General features: G+C 41.1%; 1 protein-coding gene across 9 annotated transcripts in view; it reads right to left on the reverse strand.

The window, feature by feature from the left end:
* LOC110323540 (microtubule actin crosslinking factor 1) overlaps positions 1-15,547 on the reverse strand; it is a 339,871-nt gene that overhangs the window by 16,815 nt on the left and 307,509 nt on the right. For all 9 annotated transcript variants that reach the window (XM_029539978.1, XM_029539979.1, XM_029539977.1 and 6 more), the window contains 14 exons: positions 15,061-15,189; positions 14,061-14,234; positions 12,217-12,372; positions 11,905-12,111; positions 11,652-11,771; positions 10,631-10,800; positions 9,958-10,117; positions 8,395-8,589; positions 7,954-8,082; positions 6,048-6,191; positions 5,475-5,663; positions 4,205-4,325; positions 3,428-3,591; positions 1,657-1,819 (listed from right to left, as the gene is read on the reverse strand). In XM_029539978.1, coding sequence (XP_029395838.1) covers positions 1,657-1,819; positions 3,428-3,591; positions 4,205-4,325; positions 5,475-5,663; positions 6,048-6,191; positions 7,954-8,082; positions 8,395-8,589; positions 9,958-10,117; positions 10,631-10,800; positions 11,652-11,771; positions 11,905-12,111; positions 12,217-12,372; positions 14,061-14,234; positions 15,061-15,189 — 2,221 coding nt within the window. The remainder of the gene's footprint in view (positions 1-1,656; positions 1,820-3,427; positions 3,592-4,204; positions 4,326-5,474; positions 5,664-6,047; positions 6,192-7,953; positions 8,083-8,394; positions 8,590-9,957; positions 10,118-10,630; positions 10,801-11,651; positions 11,772-11,904; positions 12,112-12,216; positions 12,373-14,060; positions 14,235-15,060; positions 15,190-15,547) is intronic.

Genomic DNA, 15,547 nt, shown 5'->3' on the forward strand with positions numbered 1-15,547 from the left:
TGGGGAAAAAAAAAACACAATTTGAAACATTGAAATACATGTGAGGAATATACTATAAAGTGTGGAGCAGACTCAAGGAAAGGCCATCCAGAGACTGCCCCACTTGGGGATACGTCACATATACAGTCACCAAACCCAGACACTATTGTGGATGCCAAGAAGTGCATGCTGACAGGAGTCTGATATAGCTGTCTCTTGAGAGGCTCTGCCAGAGCCTGACAAATACAGAGGAGGATGCTCGTAGCCAACCACTGGACTAAGCATCGGGTCCCAAATGGAGGAGTCAGAGAAAGGACTGAAGGAGCTGAAGGGGTTTGCAACCCCATAGGAAGAACAACATCAACCAACCAGACCCCCCCAGAGCTCCCAGGGACTGAATCACCAACCAAGGAATACAAATGGAGTGATCCATGGCTCCAGCCTCATATGTAGCAGAGGATGGCCTTGTCGGGCATCAATGGAAGGAGGGGCCCTTGGTTCTAATACATGTGGCTGGTTGGAAATTATATACAATGCCCAAAGAAAAAGAATTATACCTTGATTTTTCTTCTCCTAAAAAAACAACACATATCTACTCTGGAAAACTCAGGAGAAAATACATTTTAAATATACAAATCATTGGCTCAGTGGGTAAGAGTACCAGCTACAGTTGTAGAGGACCCAGGTTCAATTCCCACCAATGGTGGTTCACAATCACTTACAACTCCAGATACTGGGGACCCGATGCCCTCTTCTGACTTCCAAGGATACTCAAGCATATAAACACAAAGGCAAAAAACAACCAACCAACCAACCAAAAAACCCTCATACATAAAATATAGTGAATAAATCTAATTTTTTTAAAAAAAGATAAGGGGCTGGTGAGATGGCTCAGTGGGTAAGAGCACCCGACTGCTCTTCCGAAGGTCCAGAGTTCAAATCCCAGCAACCACATGGTGGCTCATAACCATCCGTAACAAGATCTGATGCCCTCTTCTGGAGTGTCTGAAGATAGCTACAGTGTACTTACATATAATAAATAAATAAATCTAAAAAAGATAAACATCATTTTAAAAAATGTACCGCCCAAGCATTTTAATATTTTACCAATAGACCCCTCACCTTTTTCTTCTTTTGAGTCAAGGTCTAATATAGCTCAGGCTGGCTAAGGATGACCCTCAAGTTCTGATCTCCTGCTACTGCTTCCCAAGCGCTGGGATTACAGATTTATACAAGCATAACCAGTATATGAGGATCAAATCCAGGGCTTTGGAGCTCTATCTCTAGAGCTGCCCCATTCCCCCTGCTGCCATTTTAAAAATAAAAAATCAGATTTTATAAACAGTAAAAAATATAATCAATATTATAGCCATCTATAAAATTATCACTCATCTTAAGACTTATTTATGCCAGTATTGTTGGATGTTTAGAATGTCATTGCTCTAAAATACTGTTGCTCTGGAACAGCATTCTGTCCTACTGACTTTACAGTCATGTTTGAACTCTTTTTATTCCTAGCAAAATGAGATTCTTCTATCCATGAAAACAGCAGATTACCTTCAGCAGGGAGCTTCTCTAGGTCTTACCTCAGAAAGACTACTTTGCCAGAACGTTATAACTTCTACCAGGTATGAGGAATCTGGGTGTGACCTTTGTATAGAATAAAAATGTACGTACTAGATGCTAAAATGCCATCGATAAACTCCTGACGTGTTATCTTCCCATCCTGGTCCTTGTCAATACGCCGGAAGAAATCCATGACTCGAGATTTTTTGTGATTCATCCAACGCATGTACTTTTTCCTCCAGACATCAAAGTCAAAGTTGGCAAATTCCTTCAACTAGAAGGAAGTCAGAGGTGACGGTAAATCTTGCTGTTTTGGACCCAGAGCGTATCTAACTTCTCAGTCATTCAGTAAAGCCATGCAGGCCTTCTGGGGGGTGCGGGCACCAACAATGCTATCTACATGTTGTCTCACCATGGAAGCACATTTGCCTCCTTCACTTAAAGCCATGGTTATTTAAACAAGCTGTGATGTAACAGAGGAGCAAGAAAGACAGTAACTGAACACAGCTCTGGAAGATAAGGCGCACTCAGAACAAGAACAGGGAAAGCCAGTCTTGCTTTCTCTTTGGACTTTTCCAAGGAACATCTACTTAGATGTAAGGGATGGATTCTATCTCAAAGGGAAGGGCTCAGCACCCTCTCTTATGCTGTATGCTAAGGCACTGTAAATACACACAGGACTCATATCAAGAGGCTCATGTTTCCCATCATCTCCTGAGATCTTAAGGATTGTGATGGAAAGCATTAAGAATAAACCCCACATCCAAGCATGTTTCTTTGGAATTTCACCAGAGGGAGCAAATGCTCACCCAACATCTATATTAAACAGCTGACTGGCAGAAAGCAGGCATGTACAAAGGGGTTCTTAGCTACTTGAACCATGTTAGTAATTCACACTTAGAATGACTTAATGGCTCAACATTTCCCCTTTGGTTTTTCAAATTTCAAAGTTGGAAGGAATTGGGGGAGAGGGTTAGAGAAGACAGCAAGAACCAATGTGCTTAAAATGCAACTGACCTACGGAAGTAACAACAAAAACATAGAACACTCACTTCCGGGCATAGCTGCTTTGATATGCACAAATAAAAGAATATACAAGATATTAGATGCTTTTGTTAGGAAGGAGGAAGTGCAGTACCATATATCTTAACTAGTGATACTTCACAACCATCTTGCTTTTCATGATCTATTGGAGACTAATAAAGAAAGAAGAATATAAAGTTGATTTTTGCTGGGTGTGATTGCACACACCTTTAATCCCAGCTCTTAGGAGGCAGAAGCAGGTAGGAATCTCTATGAGTTCAAGGTCAGACTGCTCTACAGAGGGAGTTCTAGGACACAGAAAAACCATCTCTCTAAATAAATAAATGATTTTTCTTTAATTGTGATATAATTATTTTATCTATGTACCTCTCCATATGACAGAATCACTAACAACCTTCTCCCCCCCCCCCNTTATAGTCTTTAAAGCTGGCCTCAGACTCAGAGACCCTCCTGTCTCTGCCTCCTAAGTGCTGGGACTCAGTGCGTGCAGCCAGTGCCTGGCTTCCCTTTTATATAATTAGCCACCTCCTGAAGCTTTGCCTCTGAGATTCAATCACAGCAGCTATTGAGGAAAAGCAGACCACTGTCCCGCTCCGTATGGAATGTCTGATTTATGGTTTTATACAACCAGATGGTACAGCCCCCCTTTGTTTGAGTGTTTTCTTCAGATATATCTATCTTTTCTTATTCAGGGGCTTGAAGGAAGGCATATGAATGAGTGAAGGACTGGTTTTACTTCTGAAGAAGATAAAGGCTCATGGGTCATACTAAGAGGGCTTTATATGTTTTGATTAAAAACAAATCAAAGCTACATGAAGGTCACTTAGTGGGACATTACCTCCTCCAGTCTGTCCAAGGCATCATTCAGCTTCCGCTGGCGCTCCAGAGCCAACAGCCACACCTGCTGCCACCGGGCAGAAAGTTGGTTGATTCGTGGGTTTTTTGCTTCAGACTGCGAGAGGATTGGCATGGGGGGAGGTGTGGGTTGATTCAAGGACTTTCCTAAATGAAAAAAAAAATCATCACAAAATTAGAAATGTTGGCTTTGTCACTGCATAAGGAAATGGCTGTATGCTTAAGGTTATCCTTGACTATACACTGAGCTTGAGGCTGGCCTATGACATGGGATACTGTCTTAAAATCAAGAAAGCTATATATATATGACCTAGATTCTCACAGTCTCCATTTGGTAACTGAGGAGACAGGAGTGGCAACACTAGCACAGAGGTACACTAACTCCAACACTGCTGCCTCCTGTGTACCTAGCTCCTACACATATCTGGTCACCTCTGCCTTAGTGATGTGGACACATAGCCACACAAATCCAGCAGTGGACTCTCCAATGAATTATCTTACAACTAGACCTGCGCAAGGCAGACACGATGGAAAGGCCACTGCTGAATAACAGAACAGGCTTTGTAGCTTCATATTAATTACCCCAATACATAAATATACAAGCATTGTTAGAAAAGTAAGGTTTCAAAATGTGAGATTGTGGTTCAGAGTCAGTATGATTTGGGAAACCCAAACACAATTCTTATGATAACACTTTGTGAATTTCCATCTGCAATTAGCAGGAAGGAAGCAGCCTATAATAGTGGGGCTGGAAACATACTGCTACCACTGCGGGATTTCTCGATGAAAGGCGCATGGGTGGGTTCTACATTCTTCCTCTTATATGTCTTGGTGACCCGGTCCACATCAGGTTGTTTGCGTGTCATCTCTTCCATAAATGACTGTAAAATATAAAAATTTACAAAAAATTTATAAAAAATTAGGAAAGAAAATTTAGAATTTTCTTCATCTAAAATAGAAAGTTCTTACTAACAAAGGTCAAACCCATGGCAAACTGGCCAAGTGAAAGACTGCTCTGTGTCATTTCTCACCCCTTTAAAGTGGGTTGTGAGTATAATTCGGTGGTAAAGCATTTGCTGAATACATGCAAGGCCCCAGATTCAAACACCCCACATAAAGAAAGAAAAAGAGAGGCAACAGATAAAGAACTCAAGAATTGGGAAGGACAGCTCTGGTACGGGTAGAGTCAGGACAGAACAGGGAGGCCTGAGAGAGCTGTGGACCAGGACTCTTCATTCACTGAATAGAGGGTCTAATCAAAGGTCAGCACGGAGTGAGGCTGGAGGGGCAGGCAGGAGAGGCCTATGTCCAGCTAAGGTATCAGGGTCTTACTGTTGAGAGCAATGGGGGCAAGTGAAGGATTTGATGAAAGAGACATGAAACACCATTTGTGAGAGGAATCACTCTTCCTCCAGGGTGAAAGCAGTAGCAGGAGATGGGCTAGGAATTCTCTCATTTAATTTCCTGCTGCTGTGATAAAATGCTGTCAGGCCAATAGGCTTTTGGATCCAGCAAGGTTAGGCTTCTGGTGAACTGCCAGTAAAACTGTGAATGGCTATTTCCTGGGTTACACTTCACCACCTTTTTTTGTTTGTTTTTTTGTTTGTTTGTTTTTTTGTTTTTCCAGACAGAGATTCTCTGTGTAGCCTTGGATGTCCTGGAATTCACTCTGTAGACCAGGCTGGCCTCGAATTCAGAAATTTGCCTGCCTCTGCCTTACACTTCACCTTCTAAGTCGTTGAACTGTTTCAGCTAATGGCTTCAGAAATACAGTGAGTGGTCCATGGCCTTAGTGAAAGAGAACAGTCTACAATCCTATAAATGCAAAGAACTGAACTGTGATTTCTGCATGATGAAACTCGAAGATGCTGCCCCATGTCTTGACTCCTAACTCATGAGAACTGATACGCAGAGCTGCTGGAAGCTGCTACCTCTGTAGTAATAATACAGCAATTCTGTACTAGGATACAGGGAATCCCTGGGTGAAGGGCATGTGGTTCAGGACACACAGGACACAGAGAAGCAGGTACCTGATGCTCAGTGATAAGAGCTTTAACTCTGTCTATGTTCTGAGGGATAGGCTCCTGGTCCCGCTGGATTAGGGTGGTCTCAGCCCACTGGATCCATGCCAGAAGTTCTTCTAGGAGCTCAGCATTAGCCACCAGTTCTGACAGAGCAGCTTCCAGGCGTTGTTGGTGCTGCTTTGCCCACGTCAGGACCTTGGGGAGAAAGATATCATGATGCCTTTCAGAAAAGCACATCTTTTTGTTTGTTTGTTTCAAAGCCCCTGTTCTAACTGATCACATAACTTTACTCAGAGAGACCAACTTAAGCAGCCACAAGATTCCTCTCTGAATTCAGCTGACAAAGCTCAAGAACAAGAAGCCATTTCTACCACAAATAAAGCCACCACATTAAACATAAACTCACGAAGGAAGGAATTAGAACACAAGATGTCTGCAGAAGTAACTAACAAGCCCCTTACTAAACTAGTATTCCACTGGCCATCACTTCAGCCTTTACTGAAACACAATCGATCGCTTACAGTGAATGAAAGACCCTTTATCTGATGGACTCGGCAGACTGGGCTTGTGGTGACTCACCTCCTCGAATCGAGCTCGGATGATGGTGATCCAGTGCTTGATGGTCGTGATGCAGTCAGGATGGCAGACAGCCAGGATGACTTCTCCCATCGCCACTGCTGTGTTCACATCTACCCGCTTTTCTTCTACTTTCTTCATGAATTCCTAAACAAACAAAAGCCAAAAACAAAACCCTGAGAAATCTACCTATCAGAACCATTAGTTTATTTTAAAAGAAAAAATGTTTCATCATCTTCTTTTTTTTGTTTAAAGAAAGGTTTCTTTATTATTATATCTAAGTACACTGTAGCTGTCTTCAGACACCCAGAAGAGGGCATCAGATCTTATTAGGGATGGTTGTGAGCCACCATGTAGTTGCTGGGATTTGAACTCAGGACCTTTGGAAGAGCAATCAGTGCTCGTAACTGCTGAGCCATCTCTCCAGCCCCATCTTCTTCTTATGTGTCAACACAGACCTTGAAAAAGCCTGTATCTAGATGTTGCTGGTATGGTCTGTCAAGGCCTATAGGACACATGAAGCTAAGAACAAAGACAAAAAGACTAGGGACACTAGTGTGCCTCTATTCCTTCTGCTCCTGCTTCTATTTTCAGTTTCTCCTTCTCTTATTCATATTTATTTCCATCTCAGTAAAACATCTATTTTATGTGTATGGATATTTTGCCTGTACGTATGTGTGTGATGCTGGAAGAGGCCAGAGGGTGCTGGTTCTCCTGAAATGAAGTTACAGACAGCTGTGAGCCACCACATGGGTGCTGGCAACTGAATGTCTGCAAGCAGCATGTGCTCCTAACTGCTGAGCCGTCACACCAGTTCTCTTATTCCTGTATTTTAAAGTATATTTGTTTTGGAAAAATATGATGACAGTCATAAAACACTGTAATTTGAAATTCCCACCTCAACAAAATGCAACGATAAAACTAAGATTAAAGTAACTGGCTAGGTGACATGAAACATTTCCTCACATCCATAAGAGTTGGATAAACCTCCAGATGCCATGTTATAGTCTGCAGTGTGCTGAGTGGTTTTAGATCAGACAAGGACCAAAGGCAAGTAACAAATGAAGGCTAGTCAAATAAAGGCATGCATAGGTGAGAAGTAAAATGGACTTGAGTATGATAACATACACTTACAATCTGAGCATTGTGATAGTGTGTTTGGGAGTTCAAGGGTAACCTGGGTACATGCTAAGAACCTGTCTCAAAATCTAGCCAACCAACAAACAAAAATCAGAAAGGGAAATGTTCTACATTTTCTTTTAGAAACTATGTTCATTAAGTTCTTTAAGGACTATATGTGTTTAAAGCCAACAAGAGGGTCCAGTGAGACGACTCAGTGGCTGGAGTACTGGTTGCTCGCAGAAGACTTGGGTTCAATTCTCAGCACACTTATGGTGGCTCAAAACTATAACTCCAGTTCTAGGGGATCTGACACCCTGTCTGGTTTCCTTGGATGCTAGGCATGCATGAGGTACACAGACACATGTAGGCAAAACTATATACATGAAAATAAATAAAATAAAAAATAAACCAAATATGAGTGAGCTGTTAAAAAAAAAAAAAAAAAATTGTGTTGCTAGATGGTGGCGGCACATGCCTTTAGTCCCAGCACTCAGGAGGTAGGAGAGAGCAGATCTCTGTGAGTTCGAGGCCATCCTAGTTTACAGAGTGAGTCCCAGGACAGACAGAACAACAGAGAAACCCTATTCCAAAACAAAAACAAAAACAAAAACAAAAAAGAATGCTTCTGACAAGCAGCACAGTGCCTCTCTGGTTCCTGCTGAGCACACAGCTCCTTTGACATTTACAAGCAAATGGTGCTTTTTGTTTGCTAACAAACAAAAAGTTTGTGAGACAATTCTCAGCATGGTTGAGTAGCACAGATTACTAATCCTTGAGACTAGATTACCTTATGGGTGTCAATGAGAGATTGTAGGGCCTCTGTGTCATCAGGAAGGGCCCCTCGAAAGCGAAGTGTTTGTTCTGCTTCAGAAAGCCATTCCAACAGCATATGGACTGTGTCCCGAAACTCTTCTGCCTGAAATAACCAAGCACGAGAAGATCTGGTCTCCCTCTGCAGCTGGGGCACTAGACACTACAGAGTGTGTGTGGGGGAGGGGGGAAGAAGAGGAAACATCCAGGACAACATTCTACCAGAGGCCAAAGGTCATCTTAATTAGTAGACCTTTGAAAACAATCTCAATGACTGAACAAAGTCCTGTAGAATGTTCAGAATATAACGTTATTTTCATTTCAAGACTGTGGGACTGACTTCATGATGCTAGTAAAGAAACTCAGATCTATATGCTCAGGTCCCAAGCCATGGCTTGAGCCCCCAAAATTATCTTACCTGTTTTAAGGCTTGCTCAAGCCGGCTTTGCTTGGAAACAGAGAGTTTGCACACTGTGTCCCAGCGAGTGCTAAGCTCCTGGAGCTGCCCTTTTACCCACGTGGTGTCATCTCTGCTGCTCTCAATCAGTTCTCTGCCTGACCGCTTCAGGACCTGAACTGTGCCGGTTCGCTTTCCCAGTTCTTTTTGGAAAACCTGGTTAAAGAAGTTGGGAATTGGTTGTTGGAAAATTATTTTTTCAATTTTTAAGAATTATTTTCTTTTGTGTAGGAGTGTTTTGTTTGCAGTCTGCCACGTGCATGCCTAGTGCCAATGGAGGCCAGAGAGGGTGTCAGATCCCTTGGAGTTGGCACTACGGATGGTTGTAAGTCACCAAGTGGGTGCTGGGAACTGAAACCAGGACCTCTGAAAGAACAAACGTGCTCTTAACTGGTGAGCAGTCTCTCTAGCCCTGTGTGATAAATGTTTTGTGTAAGAGTAAAACCACAGAACAAGCAGTCTCCTTGGCAGGATCTTGTCAGATGTCTTATTTATGCAGAGAGAACAAGTAGGTGACTTTCGAGAAGCCTGCACCACCAGCCTCTTTCTCCCTCAATGTTTTAGTCTATTCAACCTGCTCCCTGTGTGTGTGTGTGTGTGTGTGTTAAGACACTTCAACTTTGCTTAAAAAAAAAAAAAGTCAGAAGCTACAGCTATGAAATCAGGCATTCTGATCTGCTTGACTTTGAGAAGGGTACTTACTTAACCTAATCTAAAAAACTGGAATAATTATATCAGTATTTCTAGAATTGAGGGAGATAAGAAAGAACATACCTGAAGTACAGAGAATGTGATAAATTACGCTTAGTTCTGTTTTTGTTTATATGTGTAGACAGGTATGGAAATCAGAGAATAACTTGCTAGAGTCATTTCTCTCCTTTTACCATGTGGGTTCCAGGGATGGAACCTGGGTTGTCGGGCTTGGCAGCAAGCCCCATCCCCTGTTAAACTATCTCACTGGCCCACAGAATGTTTCAAGGCAAAATAGAATGTTTTGTATTAAAACAGAAGAATATCATACAGCTCAATACAACAGGTACAGGGCAGGTGAACTGGTGGTATATATGGTTACTATACAAAGTGGTTAGAAAAAAATTCTGCAATTCCCATAGGTGTTAGTGGAAATGGATTTCTTTACAGTTTTCCCCTGAATTTAATTTCAACTTATATTGAACGAAGAGATAAACAGGGAGAACCTCTTCCCATGCTGCCAAGTCTGAATCAAACCATTTCTGGTAAATTCTTTGTGACTGTTGCAAAAATCCCAGCAACAAGTTGTTTTGTTTTGTTTTATAGATAGGGCTTCTCTATGTATTCCTGGTTGTCCTGGAGCTTGCCTTATAGACCAGACTACCCTTGAACTCAGATATTAAAGGTGGTTAAAGTTTATCTAAACACAGAAGACAGCAGGCTGCTCCTCCAGAGAGCCTCAACAAGCATTCCCTTCTCTCTAGGTGGTCAGCACAACAGAGGGTGCGGATCGAGACAAGGCTCTGGCTTTGCTTCCCAATTCTTGCTCCTCACCTTATGGGCATCCATGAGGTTCATGACGAGGTCAAGGTCCCCATGTACAGGCTGGTCCTCAGCCAACTGTGGCTCTACCTTGTACAACCAGTCAACTAAAGCCTGCAAAGCATCCATGAACTGGCCTGAAAACAGTAAGGCTTCTTCCAACTTGTGCTGTCTGAGGAAGGCATACAAAACTCAGTGATTTAAAAGAAAGAAGGAAGAAAGAACCAATGTGCACAATTCTAACTGTTAAAAGGGAATAGTGCTTAAACTCTATACAGATTAACTTTTATATTAGAACATTTGGAAATAGATTAATAACAATTGAGAGAAATGCCCAGACATTTAAACTCAATTATGTCTAGACTAGATTTATTTTATAAGTGGTTTGCCTGCAGGTGTGTCTGTGCACCTATATGCCTGGTACTTACAAAGGTCAAAAGAGGGTGTTGGATCCCCTAGACCTGGAGTTATGGGCATTCTATACCTAGAACTGATCATGAACAGGAGCCACAATATGGATGCTGGGAACCAAACCTGGGTCCTCTGCAAGAGCAACAAGTGTTCTTAGTCTCTAAGCCATCTATCCAGCTTCCTTACTCCTATTTTAATTTAGTGACAATCTCTTACATACTTTGGTATGCCATATCTGAATGGGTCTGCCCTTACAGGGGACACTCATGCTCACCGCTCTACAGACTTGCCACAGACAGTATCCCATTTGTCTCTGACTTCTCCTAGCAAGTTGTCCAGTTTCTGAGTATCACCAGCAAGCAAAGTCTTTTCTTTTAGTGCTCTGCCAGTTCTAATTGTGGTATCATACACAGGCTGTTTGCCACCAAGAGTTTTCTGAAATTCCTGTTTCCAGAAAGAAAGAAAAACAAACAAATAATACATACACACATATGAAATTTAACGCACGAGGTTAAATTTCCAGTCGTCCAATAACTGGGATATATTTTGATTTAAAATCAACTTCTTTTCCAGGTTTATAAAGTAAACATAGCATAAAAACAAAAAAAACTAAACTAAAATTAACAATAGCTTTCCCTTAAAAGAAATTTATAAATTTTGTCTACCACATAATTGCACATGGCAATTTCTAAAACATCATACTTTTGAATAGTTAATCATGTAAGCAGTTTGCTTAGATGTTACATGAAAATATGGATGTCATGTTATCTAAGCACCCATGGACCCCTGGGGTTGGTTACAGAAGAGGCGGGACACTTGTCTAGCTTTTGTAAAAGTGCTAGGATTATATATATTTGCCACCATGCCTTGTTTTCATTTACATCTTGCTTTTTTTTGAGACAAAGTCTCACACATTCTAGGTTGGTCTTCAATTTCTGATCTTTTCTTCTTGGTATTACACACATGCCACCATAGCCAGTTCATGAGGTTCTAGGGAGTCAAATGAGGAGCCTTGTTCATGCCAGGCAAGAACTGTTACCAAGGGGGGTGGAGTGGGATAGGGGGTTTGGGTGCGGGGAGCAGGACTGGGAAAGAGGATAACATTTGAAATATAAGAAAATACACACACACACATACACACACACACACAGAACTGTTACCAAATTATTTACATTCCTAGTCCCTTCTTGATACTTTGACATGAATCAACTGTTTTTTTTAAAACAGGCTCTGGTTTCCATTTTCAGCAAGCAGCAAACTTTGGTGAAGGGTTTCACAGCAATTAACTATTTTACCTTATGTTTAGAAAGCTGAAGTTTGATTTTGTCTGGGTCATTGGAAATCTCCAGTTCTGAGTCCAGATGACTCTCTGCATCTTCTAGCCAGTCAATCAGTTTTTTCCAAGCTTCATGGAACTAAAATCAAGTACGATACACATTGTAACCGAAAACAGTGTGTGAGCTATACAACTCATCTATGAGCTGATATCATTTCAGAGGTTCAGGACTCAAGGCTGTCCACCAAGTTGTGCCTTCTTTTATAACTTACTTGCTTTGCCCGCTTCCTGGCATCATCCAGTGATCGACCCCTTTCAATAGACCGCTGGACAACCTTCTCCCACCGAGACTGGACACTAACTAACAAATTCTTAATCAAGACAACATCCTGTTTCTGACTAAGGAACTTCAACTGGTTCCCTGTTTGATCCAGTTCAATGATCTGGTCTCGATGATCATTTACTTCATTAGCAAAAACCTGTGGGGAACACAGTACTCTTTTTAGACACAAACAAGGTGAAGGAACGCTCCTTTGAATGAATCTTTTTAAAGGGAAGGAAACATCATCTTAAGACACAATTACCTTGTGCTCTTCTATCTGGGAAAGAACAGTGTTCAAAATCAGGCTGGGAGGAGAGGCAATGTTTAAACTCTGCTCTGCTAGAGTAAGCCAGTTGATAAATTCTTGCAAGGAATTCTGGAATTCTGTTGCCAGGCTGAGGGCCTCTTCAAGCTTTGACTGAATTTTAAATAAAACACACAGAAAAAGCACCAAGATCAGAAATTACATCTTCAACAACAAAGGCATGAGATGTATACCAGATTGAATGAGGCAATAAGACTCACTTAATAAACCACTAAATACTTAATAAATCAAATGTTAAGGGTCTGAAGCAAAAACACTTGGACGAGAACTGAGTAAATAAAAAAGGAAAAGGCACAATTTTGAATGTCAGAAAATAATGGCACATTCATGGCAAACGCTTGTCTCCATTAGCACATTCCCCATCCATGGTCCACAAGCTCTACTCTACAGGATTTCTTACCCTAGCTTCTAAGTGGACAGCTGTGGGCAACCTCTAGGCAGGTAAAGTAAAATGATGATCTTTTAAAAATAGATGATTATATCCAGAATATATTAAAAATGAATACATTCAAAGAATGAGTAAAATGAGTATATTAAAAAAACACTCTGGCCGGGCGTGGTGGCGCACGACTTTAATCCCAGAACTCGGGAGGCAGAGGCAGGCGGATTTCTGAGTTCGAGGCCAGCCTGGTCTACAAAGTGAGTACCAGGACAGCCAGGGCTATACAGAGAAACCCTGCCTCGAAAAGCCAAAAAAAAAAAAAAACAAAAAACCCCACTCTGTACTGTTTTTTATACACTAAAAACTGAAACTGCACTAATTTAGTTGATTAGATTACAGATATTTTCTTTTTCATCCTTTCAGGCTATTTTATAATGAATATTCTAAAGACATACAATGTATAATGTTAGAATGCTTGAGGCCCTAGGTTCAATCTCTAGCATCAAAAAAACGATGATATAAACAATATATCAATCAGGTGGATACTAAAGTCAAAGCTTTCAGACCTGTTTAGAAATTAATACTGATGTCTATTTTTTCTTGCTTTACAGTCCACACTGCCCTTAAATTTGAGATTCTCGTGTCTCAAAATCCTTGTTAAGAAACTTAATTGAGTTAGATTCTGCCTCAGTTTCTCTCATTAATTTTGCTTTGCCTTCTACAGAGAGAACAAAAATCAGAACACAGGTTTATATTCAAGTCCTTTTGGCTAGTCTCCACAATACAAGAGCACAGAAGCCCACACCAGGACAACTTTACAAATAGTGCTTCTCTAAAACTGTCCCTCAGTACACGTGAGCTTGTGTGTGTTCTGCCCAACCATTCCAAACGACTGGTTTGCTTGTTTACTCTTCCCACTAACACCTTGCTCACTATTGATTGAGGGAACATGTCCAATGAGTTTATTTGCAGATTTTATATTTGGCCTGATTGTCAAAGAAGAGAATGGGACTCTGTAGACATTAAAAAAAAAAAAAAAAAAAAAAAAATCAAACAAACAAACCCCAACTTTTTTGAAAAAAAAAGCCTTGAGTTGATATCCCCTTTTGCTCTTATAAAGAAGAAAATCCAATTTCTGAGAATTAGCGGGAAGAGGTCATAATTTACTTTTCTTCCAATCTTCAGTAAAATTCATTAAAAGAAAATTGCTGGTCACATTTCTTACATTGCCCTGTCCCCATCTTCTCAATTCAATGTTATAAACTCCAGCAAAACTTTGTAAGTAGGAACACAAACTGAAGATGACTGTCAGATAGATTAATAGAAAGTCCATTATGAGATAAGTTCTCTGACAGTGATGCCCCACGGTCACGGAACACACAGTGTTCTGCAGTGGTACCTTTCTTTCTTCCATCTTACTGCTGACTGCATGCCACTTCTGTTCCAAGAGCGCTACACTCTGCTCTGTTTTTGAGCCAGACCCAGAGTCACCACGGCTGAGGAGCATAAGCCTGCCCTTGTCAAGCAACTGATTGTAAATCTCTTCCTTGGCTCTCAGCTGGGAATGTAGTTCCTACAAAAGAAGGTAGCAAAATATATCTATAATATCTATTTCCTGAAAGACCCCATACACACATTTCACTAGTACAGTCTGGAAAAGTCCAGAAAGGCCTTGTCTTGATATAAGTCCCTTTTAGGTTCAGTTCCAAGTATGAGCTATTAGTAAATTAAACCCAGAAGTCTTCCTTAATAGGAAGACAATCAACTCACCAAGAAAATAAAAAAAATTTTTAAGAATCCGAAAGACCTCAAAAATAGTCTGCAATAATGTATTTGCCCTTTTTTTAAAAGGATTTGCTTAGAAATAATGCTGCCTTTGGTTGTTTATAGGCTCTCTTAAATACTGTCAGCACCTTTCAGATTCCTCTAAACTCTTCTTCTTTTTTTTTTTTTTTTAAACATTTATTTATTTATTATATGTAAGTACACTGTAGCTATCTTCAGACACTCCAGAAGAGGGTGTCAGATCTTGTTACGGATGGTTATGAGCCACCATTTGGTTGCTGGGATTTGAACTCCGGACCTTTGGAAGAGCAGTCGGGTGCTCTTACCCACTGAGCCATCTCACCAGCCCCTCCTCTAAACTCTTACTGAATACAAACATATTGGAGATGCTCTCACTTCTAGTCAACATTCTGGTACCCGCCAAATGGACAGACAGACTGAGTTTACCAGCTCACCAATGCCTTTCTAGGTGACTTTCCTTTACTATTGCTGCCTGAATCTGGACTGAAGTCTGGAGAAGAGCTGCACTAACTAAATTATATCGCAGACTCCCAGGATATAAGTCTCTCAGAGAGGCTACTGAATGCTTATGTGCCATTTGAAGAAACTGTTACCATATGTGTATCAAGCTGTTCTCTAGCAGTCTCAGGAAGTCCTCCTGTAGGTTTAGATGCAGAAAGTTGGTTCTCCATTCTATTGAGTTCTAAGAGGAAATCTTCAATTTCACTGTGGAAACCCTGGGCCTTTTGAAAAAAAAAAAAAGACATAGCAGCAGTATCAGTAAGCAATCAGCTGTAAAAGCAAACTTTTGGAATGATCTGAACGTACTGGGAGGATTCTGAAGCTGTTCTCAGGCAGAGTAGTTAGCTTTATCTCTGGACAGGCACAATCTGGTTGCTTATGGCTAGAATCTATAGCAAGATCCTTCAGATCTCCCTGTAACACAATAGATGCCTACTGCAATCTGGGGAGAAGCCTGACTTGCTATAGGAAAAACCTGAATCTCAAAACAAGTTGGTCAGAGTGACTAACTGAATAGTAAACAACCTGAACTGCAAACAATCCTGAAATACCTGCCATCAAAAGCTGCTCCTTTCCGTC

The sequence above is a fragment of the Mus pahari genome, chromosome 6, assembly GCF_900095145.1.
Source record: "Mus pahari chromosome 6, PAHARI_EIJ_v1.1, whole genome shotgun sequence".
Taxonomy (NCBI): domain Eukaryota; kingdom Metazoa; phylum Chordata; class Mammalia; order Rodentia; family Muridae; genus Mus; species Mus pahari.